This window comes from Strongylocentrotus purpuratus, unplaced genomic scaffold, assembly GCF_000002235.5.
Source record: "Strongylocentrotus purpuratus isolate Spur 01 unplaced genomic scaffold, Spur_5.0 spur5_scaffold_15, whole genome shotgun sequence".
In the NCBI taxonomy this organism is placed as follows: Eukaryota; Metazoa; Echinodermata; class Echinoidea; order Camarodonta; family Strongylocentrotidae; genus Strongylocentrotus; species Strongylocentrotus purpuratus.
The window spans coordinates 31,857,733-31,882,002 of record NW_022145600.1 but is presented as its reverse complement, the minus strand read 5'-3'; the positions used below and the strand labels follow the sequence as shown (position 1 = coordinate 31,882,002).

At 36.2% G+C, this 24,270-nt stretch overlaps 2 protein-coding genes across 4 annotated transcripts in view; one reads left to right on the top strand and one right to left on the bottom strand.

The window, feature by feature from the left end:
* The first annotated feature begins 941 nt into the window (after positions 1-941).
* LOC585988 (glycerol-3-phosphate acyltransferase 1, mitochondrial) overlaps positions 942-24,270 on the top strand; it is a 51,459-nt gene continuing 28,130 nt past the window's right edge. The window contains exons 1-3 of one of the 3 annotated variants that reach the window (XM_030986211.1): positions 942-1,073; positions 4,313-4,489; positions 11,753-11,875. In XM_030986211.1, the coding sequence (XP_030842071.1) occupies positions 4,325-4,489; positions 11,753-11,875 (288 nt within the window). In that variant the 5' untranslated portion in view covers positions 942-1,073; positions 4,313-4,324. Of the gene's footprint in view, positions 1,074-3,278; positions 4,086-4,312; positions 4,490-11,752; positions 11,876-24,270 lie in introns of those variants that run through there. The other 2 variants (XM_030986212.1, XM_030986210.1) reach the window with 2 other exon arrangements.
* Positions 13,940-23,075, bottom strand: LOC105445405. Its single transcript, XM_030986208.1, has 2 exons — positions 20,151-23,075; positions 13,940-19,755 (listed from the first exon to the last, which is right to left on the bottom strand). The coding sequence occupies exon 2, from the start codon at positions 19,619-19,621 to the stop codon at positions 14,402-14,404; it is 5,220 nt and encodes a 1,739-aa protein (XP_030842068.1). The 5' UTR covers positions 19,622-19,755; positions 20,151-23,075; the 3' UTR covers positions 13,940-14,401.

The window sequence follows — 24,270 nt, the reverse complement described above, 5'->3', positions numbered from 1 at the left end:
GGGGGGGGGGGAACTCAATTCAGGACAAGGATAAAGAGTCGATGACGGTACAACGAATCATGTTCTTTCTCTAATAATTTCATTAAACTATGAAAGGCCAAAGCTTCCGTGCTTCGCGCGGGAGGGGGAAAACTGAATTCAGACAAGGAATACGAGTCGGGAATGGTACAACAAATCGTCTTCTTTCTCTAATAATTAATGAAAGGTCAAAGCTTCCGCGCTTCGCGCGTAATGGGGGGGGGGGGGGGAGGGGACAGCGAGCCACCCGAATATGAGTTTTTGATATCTTTTCTCGTTTATTTTGGTGATAAATAACACTTTCACAAAATGCTCAAATTGTTGCTCGCTAGCTTCGCTCACTATAGCCGAATTGTGAAACCAGAAAATTACTCTTTCGGATAAGAGGCTATAGCCCCCCCCCCCCCCCCCCCCCGATGAAAATGTCAAAAATTGTACCGTTATGGTGCTTAATATGACCTTGAAAAAACTGTCGGCGCAATTTTTAAATTTCCGGCCCCCCCCCCCCCCCCCTATTGGAAAATCCTGGATCCGCGCCTGGGGGTGGGCGGTAGTGAGCACTTTTTTTGTTGTTGGTCCTCAACAATTTGAAAAATTGCCCCCCTCCTAGATCATCACCGCCGATTTTGAATAAAAAGATAGCTTACTCTGAATCGTTCCAGATGGTAGTGCTACGCGCGGGGTAATTGCAAGGAAGAATAGTAAGGGAGGGGATCCGATTGGACCTTTTAAAATAGTATTAATGGATTTGAGAGATAAAGACGCAAGAAATTTTGATAATTTTCTTCAAAAACGGCTTAATTATAAAGAGCAGAATATTGTAAATAATGAGCACAGATGTGCGCGTGCCGTGCACAATAACGCAAATTCGTACTACAATTATCAGGGGAGTATTTTATCTGTAACTGTACGTTCTTAGACAGCACTACCAATTTATGATAAATGGAAGTTCAGTGGAAGACAATACCGGTGCTCCACTAGTTGGATTTTTGTGTTAATTCGTTGAAGTTTTCTGAAGTGAATGATCATCCGTTAACAAGCATAAGAACTGCACGGTATGTATATGTTGTTCACATGAGATATTGTTGAATTATGGGAAATATCATCATAAGATAGACGTACATTACTAGATTTTATTTTTAAAGACTATTTTTTTGTGAAGGTATCGTGCATGCTGCAGTCACGCGCGGCACACGCTATCGAACAGCGGTATGGAGCTGGCCCTTTCCAGGCGGGCGCTAATGCATTACTGGTCTCGCTAGGGCTTCGTGTAGCTAGCAGCCAGCTCCGTTGTGCGTTTCATAGACCTTGGTCTTTGCCTTGATCGAGCCGCTCACGCAGTTCAGCTAGCTACTGGTAACAACGTATCTGGGCTTACTACAAATAGATCTTAGTCCTTAGATAAGAGACATTAATTATGATTGAATAGATCCACAGAAAACCCTAAGATATAGTAAGAGATTGCTACTGTACAGAAAATTTATATTTTTAAACTATTAAAAGTAGATCTAGGCCTAAGGCATTTTCTCTGTGACATCGTAATGAAATTGTGTGTGTGTTGGCTTACAGTAGGCCTGTCCCCCCCCCTCCCACTCCGGGAAGGGGCCTTGGGGGGAGGGGGGTAACTCCAGGAAGCTCCAACATTAGCGCCGCAGGCGTCGGAGCTTCAGGTCGGTTGGCGTGGGGCTAGTAAAACGGCCGATTGGGCGATATTATTGTTAAATCTGCAAAGGGAGTATCTACTTACAATTTTTACATCATAGGGTGCACGACTCCTCAGGGCTCAACTCCAATCACTTGAATTCATAATTTGAAAAAGTCTTGGATGGGAAAAAAAGGGTTATTCCGAGTACTACACCAACGATTTTCCATGTCGCAGCGTCGATTCAAAATAGCGAAGAGAAGGTACGCATGCGCGGCAGTGGCGCAGAAAATATGAATACGCACGACTCGAACAAACAAGCGGTGAATAGTCATGCATATTCAGCAAAGGGGGGGGGGGGGCGTTGTGATGGGATCATGGGGTCTTTTTGTTTGAGAGTTTCGGCGGAATATACCCCTCCCCCACCCCCCCCCCCCCCACCTTTTAGCTTTTCTATCCTTGATAACCTCTGTTGCGTGCATGTCAAAATTCAACAAATAAAAAATTATAGTAAACACGTCCAAAGATTTTGTGTTAAAGGCACACTGCCATACTTGTAGGTACTTGCTCCCTCTATACAGAAAACTTCCCCAATCGGTGCCTGTTGGTCCCCCATGATCTTCTTTTTCTTATGTTAAATGAGAGCTGAGTTAATGAGATAGCCACCTGTCACAGTGACCTCGATGGCTCTCTGTGTGGTCTAATCCCTTCTTGCCCAGTAGTGGTGACGGTCTTTAAAACTTAAAGTGCAAGTCTAAATTCAGTCAATCTGACCTACAATTTATTATCAAATTCCAATGGTTTCAAACTTTCAATTGTTCTTTTTATACAAGGTTTGCATCAAACAATATTCTTGACTTCAAACCCAGGTTGCACTTCAGGACTTTCAAAAAAAATTCTTTACAAATTATTTTACAAGAAGTTACAAGTAGCCTATTTCAGATTTAATAAGGTCAAATTACACTTAAGATAGAGCTGAAGATCATAGGTACATAGTGTACATGTACATTTGAATAATCATAAAAGTGACTTTGACAATGTGTAGCTCGACCTGAAGGTGACTTTCATATTGCAGTTTATTGTCTTTACTGATCTGCATGTCTGTTGGAGAGAATTTGATTATGACTGTGTGTTTATGGATTATGCAATGATGCAATCACATGTGGACCTTGCATGCTGGAGACAAGACATGTAGAGAGTATTTTCAGGGACAAAAGGATTTAAAATTAAACCGTTTTTTTTTTTTTTTTTTTTTTTTTTTTTACAACTTGCCGACACCATTGCACCAGATTCAGCTACGTTATGTGTAAGAAATGCATACGCTCCTAGCATGATATACATATACAAATGCAAGGACAACACCTACCCCTTCAATTCTCAGATAGTACTGTTTGAATCCCACATTTTTGTACTCTCCCAATTTCTTGTGTTTTAAAAAATGTGATTCCTGCCAATGTTACTGTGTATTTATCTCTCAGTAATTCTTTATTGATTTAAGAGCTGAAATCAATACATGCATGGAGTACATGTAGGCACATGTTCATAAAGAGACAAAATTTGTATCCGGAGAATGAGTACATGTACATGACTAGTCACGGTACATGTACATGTAGATGTCATTGGCTGAATCTAGAAATACTATCCTTTTGAAGATCAGTGCAGCATATAATTTTGTTGTTGTTGTAAATTGTGAATGTGTTACTTTCAGATTTAGAATTGTCAATGTCAGATATACATGTATGCATTAAAAAACTGTTGCATCATCATTTTTGTTAGGCAAGGTTAACATACACCTCTTAAGTCTTGAGTCAAGACTAACTGTGTCTGCCATGTACAGTAGGTGTTTGTTTTTAAAACTACATTAGTAAGCAATAATTAATTGGTGTACCGGTAGATCAGCAACAGTTGAGTAATATGGTCACTGACTTGACCCGATGTAAGTCCACTTGCAAGAGTTTCATAACTCGAAAGCAGTCGCCTTTGCCTGATTGCTAGTCATCACTTATCAATTCTTTTTGAAAGCTTCAGCCCTCTTTGAGACTTTGAGAATCTCTCACCTTTGCCTGATTGCTAGTCATCACTTTGGGTCATCACTCATCAATTCTTTTTGAAAGCTTCAGCCCTCTTTGAGACTTTGAGAATCTCTCATCTGTGCATACTGCAGTTCTTTCCTGCATGTGGTTGCTACAGTGTACCAGTTGGCTTCATCAAACCGAATCATTTGACTCATTGTTCAGACTTGAGTTTGCTTATTGAGCTCATACGTACATTGTATACCTTGCTGATTAGTGATACAACAGTTTTGCACTCCAAAATGGGAAGAAAAATGGGTTTAAAACTCAAGAGTAGAGAAGGCAAGAAGGTCCAAATATTGAGCAGTTCAAAGGTTGAACTTGAATGCAATGATCTCTGCAATAATAATAATGTAAGTGTATTTCTTTTTTCCTTTTCCCCATCTCCATAAATTGTTCAACAAATCCCACTTATAAAAATGGATGACAATCCACACATATCTCTAGTGGGCATTTCTTCATCAAAAATGAAATTGTAAATCTATTCACATAAAATGCATGATGTATTCTTCTTTTGATGAAACATGGAAATCAAAAAGATAATGAGCATCTTCTCCTATTGAATCCATCATTCATTCAGGGACCTGGCGCAATGGACATGCAGCAATTGGAAGAAGTTTATAAGACTTGGGAGAAGAAGATGCCTTCCACCTTGCCTCCCCCTCCTCCTGCTAGGAGACCAAGAGACAGAGGCAACAACGAGTGTCAGCCTCAGAGAAGAAAAAGAAGGGGACGAACTACATCTTTGCCAGCATTGGTAAGCAACTGTATATTATTATTATTACTTATACCGCGCTTTTCCCATAAGACCCAAATAATAATGAGGCCCAAATGTTTAGGTTTACCAGTAGATATATTTGTCAAAGGGTGGGGTGATAGGGGTGGGGCTGGGAAGCAAAAATTAAGAATAAAATGACACTGGAGAGCTAATAAGAGCTGTTGCATACTTTGAAAAATCTTATAAAACAATTAAATTGAATGAAGTATGTTCATCTTTGCCAAGTAGAGATGTTGTGGTTTAGTGGATACATCGTCAGACTGTCCCGCTGCTGCACTGATGTCCTTTGGCAAGACATTAATACATACTTGCATCTCTCCACCTACGTGCTAAATGGGTACTGGTAGAACCTTGAATGATGTGAGCACCGAAAACGTGGTCATGTTAAATATGTGTGCTATAAAGTATCCAATATTATTATCATTAGAAGTAGTAGACTCATAATATTAATATTGCAGATATTGCAGACATTGGTATTAAGCAATGCAATGATCAAAGAGAGCTTTTTAAGGATCTCATAAAGCAATAAAGTGAAGCAAACAGCGTCCCTGCAAATATTGGTATTGTATTTGATTGTCGAAGGGGGAGGGGGAAGCAGAAAATATGAAAAATAGGAATGATAAAGATAAACTATGGAACTCTCTAAAACTCTAACAGAGCTACATGTATGGACGATCTCATGGAATAAAGAAACAAAATAAACTGCATCCTTTCCGGAAAATGTTAAGTGATGTTTTTTTTCATATATATTGAAAGATTATCGTGGCGGTGGTGGGGCAGGGGGAGAAGAACAAAAAAAAACTAGATTAGAAATTTAGAATGGTGAATAATAGAACTTTTGGAAGCTCCAAAAAGAGTTGTAAAACCTTATACATTGTGTGTACAGTGTACATGTAGATATCATAAAACTAAATAATGAAACAAAATGAAATCTTGGCAATATTTAAAAGCAACGCTATTTTATGATCATATTGCTGAGCCACTGCACGATATTTATAGTAAATTTCTTGCATCAGGAGTAGTCCAAGTCTCCAATACAAAGTGGCCAAAGATGTTCCATTACACAAAAAAAGGGCCAGCTGATTCCATTGAAAATAATGGACCCATTGCCATTTATCCATTTTTACAAAATTTCTCAAAAAAATGATGTTTAAACAACTTCATAATTTATTATCAAAACATACATGTAATTCCTTAGATCCTGAGTAATTTGGTTTAAAAAACCCATTCCATTTCTTTTATACATGATCTGATACAGTACATATATCTTACTGATTTTACATGTATATCACAAGAATTGGATCATATATTAATTAAAAAATTATATCATTCTGGTATATCCCTTGATTGGTTCAAAAGTTATTTAATCGCAACACTATGATATGATCGATGGTATACAATCCAACTATTTATATTTTATATAGATGGTGTTCTTCAAGGGTCTGTGCTTGGGCTATTGTTAATTTTGGTGTACACTGTATAATATATTTTCTTCAGGTACTTTAAAATTGTCATTAGAAACTTTAAGATTTGCACGACCACAACGTGGATTGCTACTTGTGACATATTTTTAAGGCACTGCCAGTGCCTTAGAAGGAAGTCACACGTGACTACCAGTGCCTTTTAAAAAGGACGTCACACGTAGCAGTTCACGTCAATCTAAAAGTCCCTATCGTTTGCTGATGATACAACTGTTATTTTTTCACATAAAGATATAAATTTATTTGTCTCCAATATGAAATCAGAGTTTATTAAATTAAGTGAATAGTGTCTAGACTGTAATAAGTTGTTCCTTAACTTCATGAATCACTCACATTACTCATATCATATTTGCTCTAAAATTTGAAGAGGTGTTGATATCCTGTCACACTTCAAAAAAGTTTTACCAAAGTGTGTTTTATGTGTGTTGTACGTAATACAGTGTACATGCTGATAAGTGTTTTTGTGTGAACAAGGTTTTACAAGGTTCCTCCTTATATTTGCTTTATTTGGGGTCCTTTCAACGTATTATTTTGTAGGTATTCATCATTGAAAATTTGAAATTGAATTGTATCAAATTGAATGTATTGGATTGTGGGGGAGAGGCACAGTATAAAAAGAGAAAAACCTATATTGTGAATGACAGAATGAGACAACACTGTTAGCTCCAGCTGTGGAAAATTATCTAGACTGTGAAGTGTGAAATGGAAAAATTGGCTGCAAGGAGATCACACTTTCATCTCACCTAATTCCAAAGAACTCCCTGGAATAGGGAAGTACATATATTTACATATTATTATTTTTTTTTTTTTTTTTTTTTTTTTTTTTGAGGGGGGGAGGGGGGGGGGGCAGAAGGTACCTAGATATTAATGTATGTGTTACATCAGATTTAGTCACGTTTGTTTCATGTCTGCCGCCGGATGGATGGTAAACTGATACTGGTCCACGTACAGGGGTTTTGTACAGGGTGTACATGTAATTCTGAAGAATACACACAGATTTTAAAACATATATATATATAACAATCTAACGTACATAGTGACTTGACTGACTTCAACTTTATACTGTATAGTTCAGTGTTTCCATGAAAACCTGCCAATTATGCAGTCCTACATGTTTGTCTACTCTCAGTCTTGTCCTCCAAATTCTGAGAAAGATCCAGCTTATTGCTGCTTAGGATGGCATAATAATTGACTTTGCATATTTTCTGGTATATATTTCTCTTGTCTGCCAATGTGGTGCGTTATCAGATAAGTTTTCAATGACTGCTGTAATTAATTAATTGAATACCCTTGAATGACAAAAAAAAATCTATATAGTTTCAGTCTACCCATATGTATAGTAAAGTTTGTCTACCGGTAATAAAATTATCTTTGTTTGTCTTTATACCTGTACATCAGATAGGTGTAAATTAGTAAAGTCTAGAGGGGTCAGTATTTCAGTGTCTGGTCAATTTTGAATGATATCTCAAAGTCAAAATATTCTAAATGCTGAATTGCATATACTACACACTCCAATGACCACAGTCACACAGCTTACTGAACATGTCTACTATCTAACATCAGACTGACAATAAATCAAACAAAAGATTAAATTGCCCTGAATGGCCAGGATTTCATTATTCATTGACTGGATTGGAGTTGCAGTGTGACTGGGTTTGATAGTTGGCGCAATTCTCTGAAAAATTCTGCTGGTGTACATCGAATTCACTTTTCATGAAGCCTACATTGTAGATAGATGTTAATGTTTTAGTCAGAATTACTTGTACTTGTACATTACACCCTTTTTCCAAATTGATTTCATGGCATTTTTTTTTCTATATAAGTTTAGGGCTCAGATTAAAAGTCTTTCATTCCATTGACAGTTGGGCCCTACATTCCATTTAGTATGGATGCTGGCTTTTGATATACGGTACTGTAGCATCACCTCAGACATTTATAGTTGACTGTTCAGTGTTTTCTTTTTCAGTTATTGTTTTATGATTGGAACTTTAATATAAATTTACTAAAGTTTCTTCTCAGTCAGTATCATTTTTTTCTCAGAACATAGAAATGCAAGTCTCACATGTGTTGTGGACACTGGACATGTAGTCATGTGACCAATTACATACCCATGCATCTACTTCATTTGCATAATGTGTCCATGGCCAATTGAATGCTTGTCCTTCTGGGCGATTGATGAACAAATAATACAAGTTTGTTGGTCAGTGACCAAACTGTCTGGGTCTTTCATGTGGCCTCTTTTATTTTATTTTATTAAAAAAAATATATATAATATACATGTAGAAGAATCATTCTATTCTGCTAGATAAAAACCTAACAATTGCAAAAATATTTTGTGCTGACGCTACATGTACATTGTAACTACTGTTTGAATGCAAACAATTGATTCCACTTTGATTGGAAGCAGACAGGCGAGGAAGATGAAGTACATCCTCATTCACAAATACATTTTGTTGGTTTGATAGTTTTTTGAAGGTGACCTTTACATACTTAGGGACAGTGTTCCCAGTTCTACCCAAGTCAGTAGACATTCATCAGAGTTGACAATTTTTGAAGTTCAAACAGTGCTTTATGAATTGATGGATACTGCTATGTATGTACTGTACATATACAGGTGTGTACACATGTACATGAACTTGGAGATGTGACAGGTTATCATATTTTCTTCTTCTTGTGATTTGAAATTATACTTTTTGGCAGTAAAATGATTTCTGATTTAAATGTAAACCAAGAATGGAGTAGTTTAGATATGGGAATAATAACAAAAAGAAAAAGAAAATAATTGCAATCATGAAAAACTGATATGGGCTTATCCATGATCACTTGAAGATCCATTTCTTCTAATCAAAGATGATTTATTGTATAGCGCTCCTTCAAATCGTACACTGTACTCACACCAATTTTTCCGTGACACATTGTGTCATTTGTGACATCAATACTGCAGTTACTGCTAAATGTTAAAAATTAGCATTAACAATGGAACAATGTTTAATGTGAAAAGCTACATGTATGAGCATTTTAAGGTTTTCCAAAATATTAATTAGGATACATGTTCACGTACACGTACAAGTTTTACGATGTGCATCCATGGGGAGTTCATGTACGTGTAAAATACACATTCTTAGGTTGAATTGTGGTAGGGTTTGATAAACAGACTCAGTCATAAGTGGGTAAGATTTAACCACTTCCTTCATTACTCACTGTCACCTTCTAGAGTTAGACCCACAATCTCTTTATCAAACTCATACGTACTCATGAACTCTAACCTGTATGCAGGGCTGGCTGCACACTAAATATGTTTGCAAGTGTCTAAGTTTTATTGAACTTTTTACAATCACTATACATGAGCCCCATGTAATAATTTCTAAATTGGGGGGGGGGGGGTCCATACTTGGATATCTGGCACCCATTCGTCTTTGGCGCCTGTTAGTGTCAAGCCTTGTTTTATGATGTATGCAAGAGGTAAGACAGGGAGCAGAGAGAGAAGAGGTTTGGGGAGGGGAGGGATTGAGAGAGAGAGAGATGGAGAGAGAAAGAGAGAGAGAGAGAGAGGAAGGGGGGGGGGCACAGAGAGAAGAAATTGGGGTGGGGGTGGGTCAGAAAGAAGTAGGGACAGAGACAGACAGATAGAGACAGACGGAGATAGAAACAGAAGGGAAAAAGAAAAGAAAATGAGGGAAACCAGGCATTGTTGTTTTGTTTTATTGTGTGATTCAAATCACCTTTACAGTGGTTTATGAAGTGTTCTATGAAGAAAAGAATTGTACAATGTACATGTACCGTACATGGATATGGAGGATCATCAATCATTCTGAATGGCAATCACAGATGTACATGTAGTTATGATGGACATGAAACCTGGGAAAGTTATCTGAAAGTGCATTGACCTTGGATAACTGGATCATGAGGAGTTGGAAGTGTTAGCCTATCAATTCAGACCTCTGTTATCATAACATCAGCGACCCTTGTTATCATAACGTTAGCCTATCTCATAGTTTTCAGACCCTTGTTATCATAATGTTAGCCTATCAATTCAGGCACTTGTTACAGAAGTATATACATGTAGTATGTAATACTACATGTAGAGAACAGAATTTTACATTTTATTGTACAAAAAGTCGTTTTCCACAATGACTGTGTACAATGTTAGAACACTACATAAATTAAGTGTCCATAAATCAGGGAACTTTGCTTTACACCAGCACTAGAAAACCAGAAAGGAAAAAAAAGGGGAAAAAAAGGAAAATGAAGTAAACGCAACCACAGAACAAACAGGTTCATGTGGGATAAGATTGGATAACTTTTGTCACTACCGGTGAGCCTAGAATAGAGACCAGTGCTCATCAATGAAAAGTTTGTTCAGAGGAAGTTTAACAGGAGAGCATGCTCACAGTCATAAACAAGTTGATTGTCAATTCAACAATTGACGGAAATTGTGACCAAACATGTAACCATTAAAAGTAGGACACATACATACATGTAAGTAGTTCAGGATGAACAAAAACAGAAGGCCTTTTTTTTGTTGAAATAATAAATTTAGTTGAATGTTAGCCTCATAACATACAGGTATGAAAAACATTTCTTGCAAATTTGTAATTTAATGTATTATAGTTGAATTTTTTCAGTTGAAAATGAATTGTAGGTATACTGTATTATTGATTCTTCTTTATGTGGTTCAGATACGGCTCACAGTCATTGCTTCTTTTTTTTTTTTTTTACAGATTAAGAGTTCATCAGGATTATTTGCTTTAAAGTCCGAACTAAGCAAACAATAACAACCATTGTCCACCTCATAGATTCTGTGAAGTGTTTTGATCAAAGTTCTTCTTCGTGGAGATGTTTTCATTCTAGTTTGTATTTTGTTCATCTATAAATTTACCTGTTGACTTGAGTTCTTTGTACATGTACAGGTGTTATTATGTTATTTGTTTCACTGTACAACTTTCTTGTGTGTATTTAGGGGGGTCAATGCTCTGTCTCTCCTGAATCATGTCAACTCTTACATGTATGTGTTAATGAATGATTATGAAATACCGGTACCAGGATTCAAATTTCAAATGAAATCTTTGGTACTGTGCCAGTATTGTGACGGAATTCTCAAAATTTGCAAATATTTGTTTGGTGGTATGTACCTACTGAACAAGCTACTTGACTCTGTTGACAAGTTAAAGATCAGATGGTACAATTTTTGTGAACCAAGATGAACTTGATATGAAGTAGATATTAATACCTTTTGATTGTCATTAATATGCCTTTACTTCATTCTAATATATACATGCAATCAGTGTAACTTAAAGAAGAAAAAAGATTGTGTGTACCAATTCGTTCATCTATAGATTTACTTTTTAAGAAAGAAGTGCATTTGTCAGAAATTAAGAATGCAATGTGTTTGCTGCATATATGGAGAATGGGGATGGGTTGGTACTGTAGGCATGCAAAGTGATGGAAGTTTTTCTTGATTGTTGTTTGCATTTGCAATACAAAGTAGTATTGAAGTGTAATGATAATGTTTTTCACTTTTTTAATATTTCTTTTCCCTTTTTATTTCTTTGTCTCACTCTAACCTTTACTTATACCATTTTCTCTTCTTTCTCATCTTTATTTTCTCTTTCGTTTTTCCATCTCTCTTGCCCCTTCTCTCTCTCCACTCCTATTCTCTCTTGTCTCTTTCTTACTTGCTGATTACTCCCTATCCTTCTCTATCTCTCCCCTCTCTCTCCTTGCATCGTCTTTCTCTCCCTCCTCCTATCTCATCTCACAGGACTTGGTACCAGAGCTTGCCCAGTTCAAGATGTCCCCTCCACCCCAGACCGTGGATGGCTCATCAGATATCAAGCGTCCATTCATTGGCCGGTGCTGTACACAGTGCACACAACTCAGCAGGGTAAGAATACTAAATTAATTCCAGTAGTGAGTGATAGAAAAATCTGCTTTCTTATTTTTTGTTGCTACAGACTTGAATTGTACCTGATCAGTCAGTCCGCAAGCCCGAAAAAACACGTCTAGTTTATCCCAGTCCTCGCGAGCGTGACCCGATTTGACCTCAGAAGTCGCAAATGAAGACTCGTTTTGAAATGATCGTAGCTCCGTTATAAAATGAGATTTTGAAATGATTGTTTTTGTTTTGAAGAGATAAAAGGTAAAATCACGGAAATATCATCTTTATTTTTTCGAAAAAGAGGGAAAAAAATATGAAATCAGTAGTTAGAACGTTGAGTATTTTTTTGAAATTTTAAGTTTTGATTTTCGTCTTAAATTCCACAATTTCTCCCGAAGGCACCAAAAGTAGCTACAAATTATGAAAGGAAATTTATTAAGCTTTGAAAATATGGTAAAATCATAACTTGACGACTTGTAGATGGGTCAGCAGCCAGCTAAAGACATACCGATGTCGATTTTACTTTTGGAGTGGAAGTCGCACACATCGTTCGTACACTCCGACCCTCTGTTCGTACAAAATGGCGTCATTTCACATTTTTCACTCTTCGTATTTGCCCACAAAACGTCCTCTAATCCTTACAATTAGGGTAGATTCCCCTTAAATTATTATGGATACGATCAATTCTTAATAATCTCGAATTATATTTACACAAGTGCGATAATAAGTCGTCATTCCTTGTTCCTAAATTTATTTCGGTCCCATGTGTGTAATTTCGTGTATGTATTATCTCTGCCCATTGTTCTACGTTCACCTACACGTCGCTCATATTTGTCTTGCACTCTCACTTCCCTTAAAAAAACTCTCCCTCTTTCTCTCTCTCTCTCCCTTTTAAATCTCCCTCTCTCTCTCTCCCTTTTATACATATATATTTCTCTTTTTATCTCCCACTCTCTCACGGCCTCAAGTAACTGTTACTACTACAGCGAAACAAGCAAAGTCAACGACTAAATTAAGTAATAAAAATATAAATTCATGTACATCCTTTTTGATTTTGATTTTGAGTTTGAATTTTTATTAACAAAAACAAATAAATCAACATAATGTATCATGTATGATTACATGAAATATAACAATATAGCACAAGATAAATAATATTACACATGAATAAGATAAAAAAAAAACATTGGTTTACAAAGTATGTTATATATATAGATGAAATGAAAGACATACTTATTAAGTGAACCAAGTTTCATGGCAAGGTCAATAAAAACAACTTTAACTTTAAGTTCCATGTACACCTCAACTTGCATAATGGTACCCTGTAGTACGTGAAAGAACAAATATCTCTCACAAGCCTTCCTCTGCATAGCTTGAGAAAAAATATCAACATGTATATCGTTTTTAAAAAAGGAGGTAAGTAGTATTGTAACTTTGTACGGTACATCTATAATAATAATAATAATACTCATCTATTGCCTCAAACCGTCATGTTCAAGGTACATACATGTTCATACTTTTCTGTTGAAAACGTGATAAAATATAATAGCTTCATCGAAACAGAGAGTTGTATAAACACTTTGAAGGTGTTTATACAGTAAACAAATTGAAGCACTTGTTTGTTTGGCAAGGTTTCATATGTGATAAAAATAAGTTTACACTGAGAGCTGCATAAATGTGTTGAAGGTGTATGTACATTATATACATGAAAGGTATTCTTTTTTGGCAAGGTTTCACATACATGAACAAATTTAAGTTCACTGAAACAGAGAGTTGCATACACATTGCGAAGATCTTCATACAGTAAATGTTTCAACAAAATAACTTATTTTATTCTATTGGCAAGGTTTCACACACAGGCTATAAACAAGCTGACCAAAAAGTACTGAGAGCTGTATACATTTTTTGGAGGTGTAAGTACAGTATATATTCTTTTTGGCACGGTTTCACACACATGAAAATAAGTTAATCAGTACTGGCAGCTGTATACAAATTTTGAAGGTGTACATATGTAGTTAACCTTTAAAAGCCAACTAATATTTTTACAATAAAAACATTGGAAAAACATGAAGGCATATACCATGTTCATGTATAAATGTTTACCTAAGATCGTTCTGATGCTTAGCTGGCAACTAAACACACTAGAAAGTGCATGTACTAGATAGTTTTAAATGAATACATAATAAAATCGATACTAACACAGGAATACATATATATTGATCAATGATCATCTTCAAACTGTGAAATGCACCCTGGCACATCAATCACAACGATATCCTTCCTGAAGCTACTAAACATAACCAAACATGTATATTCTATACGTAAAATGTTTACAAAAACAATTTTAAACAAAAATCCTTAGTTCTCATCGGATTTGCTCTGTGATAGACTATGTACATAATATTAGAAATATTTCAAAGATATGAAAGCTGCATCTTCAAATATTTTTAAACAGGAAACAACTTTGGTGAAGGCCCGATACCCAAGAGCATAATTATAAAGGATACCTGGTACATGTAGTTCTCATCGATATCAAACTACCGGTAATTCTTCGTCTGATTCGATATCTGAAAATTCTTCATCAGAGGAGAACAAAATTTCAAATTCAAGAGCCTCATCTACATTATTGACAACTTCTTCATCCTCATCATCTGAAGAGATATCTCCTTCCTCTTCTGACGAGTCGCTGTTACAAGAAATATCTAAAGGTTCACATACTTCTGGTTGGGATCTTTCTAACACATTTGAACAATCATTGCATCGACAGCCTGGGCCACATAACTTGCCATTTTTTCTACATTTACATCTTTTATTTACACATTTGTTTTTTTTACATGCACATCCCCTTGTTAAAAAGGCTACATTGTTCCGAATTTCTGTCATATTTTCTTCAGAGTCCCACATAATCTCTATAATTGGAACATTATTGTCAAATGTTACTACATAACCATGTGAAACCAAATCAGGGTATTGAAACTGGGGAGTGGTACACAAACTCCACACTGTGCTAACCCAACATGACCTTAACCAATGGTATTGAAGAGCAGTATTTGAAGGAAGCAACTCATCTTCATAGCATCCTAGCCATGAAGCCTTCCTAACTTTATCAAGTGCATTTTCATGCTGTTCTCTTTCTGTCTCTCCATTAACACTTGCAAATAATTGAACTGGCGAGTCATACTGGTGAAGACAAGCCCTCTTGGCTTTAAAATAAACACAAAGAATTAGCCTATAGAATGAGAGGAGACCCAAGTCACTATTTCCATTAACAGTGCTACAAGATAAATTGCCGATATTAAAGGGAGTATTTTCTCCTGAAATGAAAGATGCATATTGAAAGAATACATTCATAAACTTACTTTTGCCCAAATGTGCAAAGTATGATACAAAGTCACACCCAGAGCATATATATAACATTTGGATACACTTCAAAACATCAATATTTTGGGAAATAATTGCAGACAAATCAGAATCTGCCTTTATAGCATCTTGCAACATGTTCACATTTAAATATTTCTCTTCCCCAACCTTAGCGTTATATTGTATACAGACCGTCTTATCTGAAAAGTTCAATGGTAGGCTAACAACGCCAACATCCCTATCGATAGAATAAATTAACACATGACTACAAGGAGTATCATACACATGAAGAAAGATTTGTGTGTCACTCTCTTCATGGTTATGTACAAGAGAATGGTTCTCAACCCCCTTACTGGTTACAACAACACCTGACCACCCTGGCGACGACTGTAGCCCAACATGAAATCCCCCAGAAGTAATAAAAATTTGGTCATCTTGCAAATGACTTTTAACAATGTCTACAATTTTCCTTGACAGGTATCGAATGAGTGCATGTTTGTTTTTGCGTATATGTAAAAATTTTGACCAATTCTGAGGAAGAGGAGTATCATCAACTACCTCATCCACTGTAGAGTCAGAGTCTTCATCCCCTTGATCCCTTCTTGATCTTTCAATACATTTTGGTGATATCCCTTGTGTATCAAACTGGTCAAATAAAATTCTTACATCTCTGAAACCTTTTTTGAAACGAGTCAAAACCCAAATATCAACAATAAAAGATGCATACTCATTAAATGTTCTATAATGTTTAAGTGGTGATGTATAAATTATATTCATTCCTTCTGCTATGAGACATGCCCCCTTTTGGGTAATGGTTGGACTACTAGATACTATATTATAATTACTTCCATATCGTTTATCAAAAATATTATACATTACATATTTGGCACCTTTCTGAGGTAGATTGCTACGATCACAAATAGCTCGAGGTTTTTCAATAAATTGACAAAGAGTACTTATTGGTTGATTTCTTTCTTGTGAGGAAGCCATCAAGCGCTTGCAACAGAGAGTAACCATTTTCACTTCCTTCTGGTAGCTTGAAAGCTTTCTACGTGTGACTTTAGGTTTAGCAAATGTTTTCAAATTATGCTTCCTTAAAACAGGTTTTTCCACACTAGTGTCTTTAAGTATTTGGAACTTACAAAAATAAGAGTAAGCATCCTGACCTATCTGTCTGTATGAGAGTAGACTTGTTTCTTGATCCTTGGAAGCAGGAACTCTAGTAAAGACATGGCACAATCCTGAATCCTGATCTGGCAAAAACATACTACTCTCCAAAAGCTTACCAAGGTACAATTTAACATTTGAAAATTCAGATTTAATGACTGACGGAGAAAGATCTCTGTGAAGTACAGACTTTGAAGGATTTAAAAATTCTAACTGTTCCTCAAAATGAGTAATTAATTTTGCTTGGTACTGTATTGTACCAGCAATTTTTTCCATATTTTTGGGAAGGCTTCTACAAAGGGCCATCTTACAATGTTTGTTAATTAACATTTCATGCGCCTCGTCCAAAGCTACTGATGAAAAATTCATGCCTTTTATGCTGGACACAAATGCGCCATTTCTAAAATGAACTAGAATATGTTCAGGTAACGCTTCCATCATACTCAAATGGATTGGAATCATTTTAGAATAATTTTGCCTATCACAAGCATGGAATAAGGGGGCAATTTCTTTAAGTGCAGCATTCCTCAATCCCCAATTGCCAGAACGTATAGCTATATACAACTGGATGTATGACATGCAGTCTCTATGAATAAAATCATTCCAAAATTTGAAAGTGTGTAGTTTTTCAGACATCTCAGCACAAAATAACATGAACTCATCCTTCATAGATGTATACATTTCTGAATTCTTAAACTCTTCCTGTGTTTTACCAAAAGTACCAGTATCAAAAGTATCATCATGTATTTCAAATGACTTGATTACAGATTGAATTTTGTCTAAGAACATCTCATTAGAAAAATCACTATTTGATTTTCCATCCCTGTAATTAAGAAAACATTGAAATTGGAACATAAAAAGAGCTTCGTGAACTTGAAGAAGGAATTTATGGGTACGTTTGAAATTTGAGCAACTTGAAAGGCTGTTTAATGTCATGTTTTTGTGTGTTACTTTAGCCAGATCCTTTAACCCCGCATCCCAAAAGATCTTCATCAAGACTTCTTGATAGTTTTTCAATAGATGCCAATCTCCGATGTATGGAATTAACCAATCTAGTGCTGCACCATATTCACGTTTAATATTTAACAACATTTTGAAAGTTGCTCCATCGCCTGCTACAATCAAATGATTGACATTCCTTCCGATTTCGAAAAGATCATACAAAAGTTGAATTGATTTTTGTAAAGTTTGCTTAGTGTCTGCTGGTTCGTCTAATACATATAGATATGAGAACTGGGACTTTTCAGTTGTGGGATTTTGACTATCTAGGAGCATCTTGCATTTAAAACTTGGCAATAATGGTATTGATGGCTCCTCACTTCTTGTACGTGAATATCTTTCTAAGACATAAAGGAACATGTCATTATTAAGAGTATATATCATATTTTTCTCTAGCTCTGAAGGAATAAAAGTTTCCCAAGAAATCTGTGATCGTATATATGTTTTAAATTGCGTTGGTTGAAAATAATCTTTGGTGGGAACATCGAGAGGGTGAGACAGTTTTATCTTTTTTCGAGCGGATGGCTTTTTGGTTCTTGGAATGGATACAGCAGTACTGGTACTTGGAATGGATACAGCAGTACTGGTACTTGGAATGTCTAATCTTTCAAAAGTACTGTGCAAAACTTCACTATCAGGTTTTGGTTGCTGCGCCATGATTGATGTACCATGCCAGCTACGTACTTGGTCTGCAGTCACAGCAGCATGGGATGCAAGAACATCAATATTATCTATACTTACATGTGTAAAAGAATTATTATTAAGTGATGACAAAGATCCATTTGCATCTCTATCATCTTTGACATGCTGTAAAAATCTATCAAGGGTGGATTCTGAACAGCACAAACCTAACCTATTCATTATTTTAAGTAACTTTGAAGAGTGCGACATTCTCTTAACAATATTTGCAATTATAATGTGGAAGGGATAAGTACATGTATCAGTCAATGCAAACTGCAAAATAAAAACTATAACTATCCTTCTGATTGTTCTTTGCATACCATGGGAGGTACTTTCATTGGGAAATCTAATGTGGTCTTTAGTGATGCAAATGGAAGACTGTTTGAAAAAACGCATTTCTTCTAGATTTGAAGTGAGCAAACTCACAATGTTCCAAATAATAGGGTCGAATGATGATACAGCATCTATAAGATTAAAATCAGCTACAGCTAGTGGACTGGATATGAAAGTTTCATTTATATTTTTGGTTTGCTGCTTAAGTCGTTTATTCCCATCACTCAAAAGTGCACCTAAAGAACCTTCCTCATGGATAGCACGTTCACAATCTCGATCTACATATACATCTTCAGAGTTATCATTACCTTTCTTCAATAAATATCTAATTTTTGAATGAGAATTGTGTAGACTACTAATCAGCTGATCATGCTGTATGTTTTTCACATAGAACAAAACTCCTTTCTTTTTTGACATTCTATGAACAGAAAAAAGATTTCCAAAAGTGGTCAGAATTTTGGTCAATAACCATGAACATGTTCTAAAAGCATCATGATATGCATACGAATCTGGTGCAAATTGTTTTTCTAATTCTACAAGAAAGAAGTCATATGCATTTGTCAACAAAAATGCATAATCAGTTTTAGTCCAAGTACAAATCTGTTTGAATGTGTTGTTACATATTTTGTCTAATACTAAGTTAGAACCCGACAATTTTTCTTCATCTAACATTAGCACTCTCTCCATATTTTCCACATCAACTTCAGATACAACACGTCCTGTAAATGAAAATTTGTAACATTGTTTACATACAATATCTTTTTCACCCTCGACAAAGTCAGTATTGATTATTTTCAGTAGGTTTCTATCTATGTTTTTATGATCATACAGGATATATTTCTTTTGTGATGATTTAACTATATAACTACATACAGCACACTTGTTGATCACCTGATAGTTTGACATTTGAGCCCTATGTTTTTGGCAAAATAGAGTAGGCTTGGGAATTTCTTCAAGATTAAGAGAAAAGGCCGAATTAAATTCCTGTAACGATATATCTGATGCCTCAACTGTTGAGACACTGGCACATTCAGATGCGCATGATAAACTACAGAGATCTTTTCTTTCTTTTTTTCTGGTTTTTTGAGGTGTATATGAACTATTTTTTACTTTGGTACTAAATTTTTGTCTACAAGCATTACAAATACAATCTACATCACTTACATTCTCATATTTTTCACGTATTATATTAATTATTGCTTGGGAATCCATATTAATTAGATGACAATACCTTGTTAATCTTTTTTTGTTGCATAAGGCACATGGGCCACATTCTTCCTTCTGGCATGGTCTAGGCTTCACCCCAGCAGAAAGTTGAAACAGGAGTGCTTGTAGAACAGCGTCATCTGGTATGGATGAAAAATAGGGGAATCCCCAGTAGACAGATTGGAGAAATTAAAAGACATACCGGTATATGAAAAAGGAGAAATAATTTCATATTAAAGTATATAAGAATCATTGGTTATGTGTACTTTGCCATTACCGGTTTTGGCAATGCTCTGCCCTTTGATATTAAACAAGCAATATGGAGGAAATCTTGAAGATTTTTTTTTATATCATCACCCGGTCAAATGCATTAAACACCTACAAAAAAATTGTGAAATTAAATGCACTAAAATGTACATCTCTGTAGTGTGTACATGTTCACAATTATACATTATATTTTGTTTGATAACTTCCAAGTTTTGCAAGCAACAGATACTATTTCAACACCAGCAGGTACAAGAAATTAGCTACATACCTTTTTTCTGTCTCTCTTGCGTTTGCTGGCTCTCACGCGGTGTCGCCTCGCCCTCTGCTTTTTTTTTTGTTGAACATACTGTGAATGAGACCTTGGTAATGGTAAATCACTGAAAGAGTAAGAAACTCGAAAAGAAGCGGAGAATACAGAAACATAAGGTATAAGGACTTGAGTCGAAGTATTTGGTCTGTACTGGTTGGGTGGAAGTGGGGGCAGCTCTGGTTCTCTGGCTGTATAACGAGGAATGATGAACCCTTCCTCCAGACGGGGTAGATGCTTCTTCTTCTTCTTCTTTCGCCGACGGTGCCATGACCGTGGCGAGGGTCGAGCAGTTGAAGAAGAAATAGATGAGGTAGAAGTAGTTGCAGAAGCAGATGAGGTAGAAGCAGTTGCAGAAGAAGATGAGGTAGAAGCAGTTGCAGAAGAAGATGAGGTAGAAGCAGTTGAAGGAGCAGATGAAGTAGAAGCAGTTGAAGAAGCAGATGAGGTAGAAGCAGTCGAAGAAGCAGATGTAGAAGTAGATGTAGAAGAAGCAGATGCAGTAGAAGCAGTTGAAGAAGCAGACGACAGAGAAGTAGGTGGAGTAGAAAGAGGCATATTTATCTTCTTCTTTTTTATGCGTCGAGGTGACCACAACTTCTTCAATTCCACTGGAACATACTTGTTACTTGAACGGCGCACAGATATACATGTACATTTAATTATTGCTGACTTAACTTCCTCTGCAAAGATCTTCTTTCCAAAGAAATTGAGGTGCAGTCCATCAAACAAAAATAAGTCACTGTACAAAGAATAGCTTGAAGAAAGATCTACAAAAGCACAGTTAGAGAAAGAAGTAGTGAGAGAATGAAGCTTAAGATTATAGTAAACACTGGCTTCGTACAAAAGCTGAAAATCCCAGCGAGGTAAAATGGCACTAAAAATAATCTTTGAAGTGGGATACTTCTCCCTAACTGTAATGTATAAATCTGTATAGGCACTCCTATCCCAATCCCAAACACTTGAAGACAAATTATTTGTTCCTACGTGGATAAATACAACTTCAATATCGTCAGTAGCTACAATATTCCTTCTGATGTACGATCGCAAGGCCTTAATAGTACAGCCAGGAACACAAAATACTTCAGTCTCCAGTTCCAAATTGTCCTGAAGACCACGAAGAATCGAATCCCCGTATACATGCACTTTCCCCAAAAGTGAAGACGGGTCTTGGGGATACCTGTAATGTCATGATATAAAATAGGAACAAAATTAGAAAAATGCTAAAAATAAAATCTAGCTAAATCTATAGATTATTCCATGGTTGAGTATACAAGTTTTGTCAGTACGCTAGAACAATGCAGGTTAGGGTGAGTGTGGTACTGGTACATGATATATTTACATCTTCGTTGTCATAATAATAATCAACGAAATTGGTTGTGGGAGTTCACGCCAGAAACTTCAGAAAGACAATAGGCCTACCCCTTTTAATAAAAAATAATACAATTGCAAGGTAGTGTAGATTTAGGTCAAATTAGGGGAACATGTTTATGGTCTAAGTCAAAGGAAAATATATTCAGAGAAAGAAATGATTGATATATTATTATTATTAACTCAAAAATTAGATAGGTCTAATACCGGTACTCTTTTTAGGTGAAGTTTGACTCCTTCATTACGTCAAATTGTTCTCAACTGCGTGTGAGTTGTGAGATTTGGTAAATGTCCGGTGCCTGGCTCTGTCCTACAAATTACAATACGAAAATACCGGTAAAACTAAAAAGTACAAACTGCTAGTACAATTTACTACAAATGTAGATCAAGATCCAACTCCAAGTCTAAGTTGAGACAAAGTCTAACGAACCAGGAATGAGACAAAGTCAATTAGGCCTTAATGAAGTTCTAGTTTAATTTTTGCAATGTTGTTAGTCGACTCTAACTAGATTCTAGACATCCAAGTTAAATTAGGCGTTATCAATCCACCCTACTATCTGCACCTCCTGTTAAAACTCGGACATGTATTTTGTAGGGCAAACCAACCAAGTACCAAGTATTAATAAGCCTATGATTTATTAATAATTAATATTTATTAATTCCTTCCTTCCTTGCTTTAAAATCTTTATCAGGTTTAGGCCTATCAATCATGCCTAGACCTATGGAGTTTATCCTTGCAAGGGCAGGCTAAATTTCAACGTCTGTGGTTATAATCAATACCAGGGTTAAACAACATACCCATAAGTCATTTTTACTACCCTTAGCACTTATCGATTTGTAGTATTTCATTTAATTACAACCAAATAGTTCTAGATCTAACATTTTAGAATTTAATAAAACCACCGAACGTGAGATCAAGAGAAACCAACGCAGATTTATACATGTGGGACTGGTTTTTCACCTCCGCACCGATTGCAAACATCAGCGCATTTACGGCCCAAAATAGCTCCTTATCCCCTAAACTCGATCACGTGACCACTCTAGCACCCAAGAAAAACATATTCGCCCTCAAAATAGGCAATTTTTAAGCCTAATTTTGAACAAGTTATAGTTCGAAGGCACCGTCAAATCCGGTGTCTGTGGATAGGCCGAAGTCTGGAGAATACGAAGGAAAAACAATCTAATAATTTGCGTTTTTAGATGGGTCAGCAGCCACTTACAAACTCAGGTATGTTAAAACGAGAAAAATATACTAATGCCACTTCAAGAGACATTTTCAGTGGTAAAAAATACTCATTTTAAACGGGAAAAATACATTTTCAATCACGAGAAATCGGATTCACTACTTACCCTGACATCTCGTTTGAAAAGTGCATGCAAACGGCAGTAATCAAGTCATGACTTCAGCGGTGTATTATCTCGCGAACTGCGAGACCCGAACAAAGTCCGAAAAACGTGCGAGACGACTGGGATAAATCTTGCGCATTTGCTCATTAGCATACGGACTTGCCGACTGACTGTGATTCTATGAGGGTGACCAAGTAATAGGTTAGTTTTGTGCTAAACAAGTTTTTTTAACCTTCAAAAGTGTGACTAACCACTGCTGCTACTAATATTTTTCTCTGTGAACAATGCATGTAAACGAAACAAATTTCCTTTTGGACCAATAAATTTGAATTGAATTGAATTGAATACTACTACTTCTACTTAAATTGTTTAATACACTGTTATCTGTTGTTTACATTGACTTTGTCTGCAACTAATGCTACATGTATGTACAGACTTACATTACAGAGCTACTAAGTGTCATGCATTAGGCGTGACATCACGCATTTTGGGGGTCTGAAAACGTTCTCACGCGCGGCGCGCACGCTAGATTTTGAAAAACAGCTACATGTATACCTTATAACATGTGTTATACCTTCGCCCGCGCACTCGCGCGCCGAACCATGAAAATGTCACACATTCCTGATCTTTGAACTTGGCGTCTCTGACATTAAGATGTGCAGCAATCCCCAGAATGCATTGCAAGATGATTTATTGTTTTAATACATACTACACAATGACAATGTAGTTCAATGTTTCAAGGTAGCTAGCCACAAACATCTGTGTTTCAATGGCATACTGAGTTACTGACGCATATCAATCTCCATCTAGGAGACAGTGTAATATCAATATGATACATACACGTATGATGATTGATTAGCTGTGCTATTTGACCCAGTCACCCCTTGATAACATGGTCAAGTGATGAAAGCATTTCCACTGGACCTATCAGTGCATTCTGAACAAGTGCATGACCTAGCTGTATCAGCTGACCATGAAAGGGGCACTAATCTGAGTAGTACTGGACTAGTGGCATTGACCTACATGTACATGTACATACATGTACATTTCCTCTTTCTGAATTTTAGTTCTCTGTTTCATACTCACCTGCATGTACATTTACATGTATGTCCAACATCAGTCTAAATACATAAGTTTGAAATTGTTTGTATTTCATATAAAAAAAAAATCATTTATTTACGTGTAGGCCTTCATGGTACAACTCAGCAAATGTCCGCATGTACAAATTTACATTGATGACAACTTTTAGTCAAGGCTATCCTTACAGTCTTCACAATTCCATTACTTGTCAACCATGTGAGACACTGGTCCTTACTGGTATTCCTTAACCTGTTGACTCCTGAATTCTTGCATTCCTGCAATC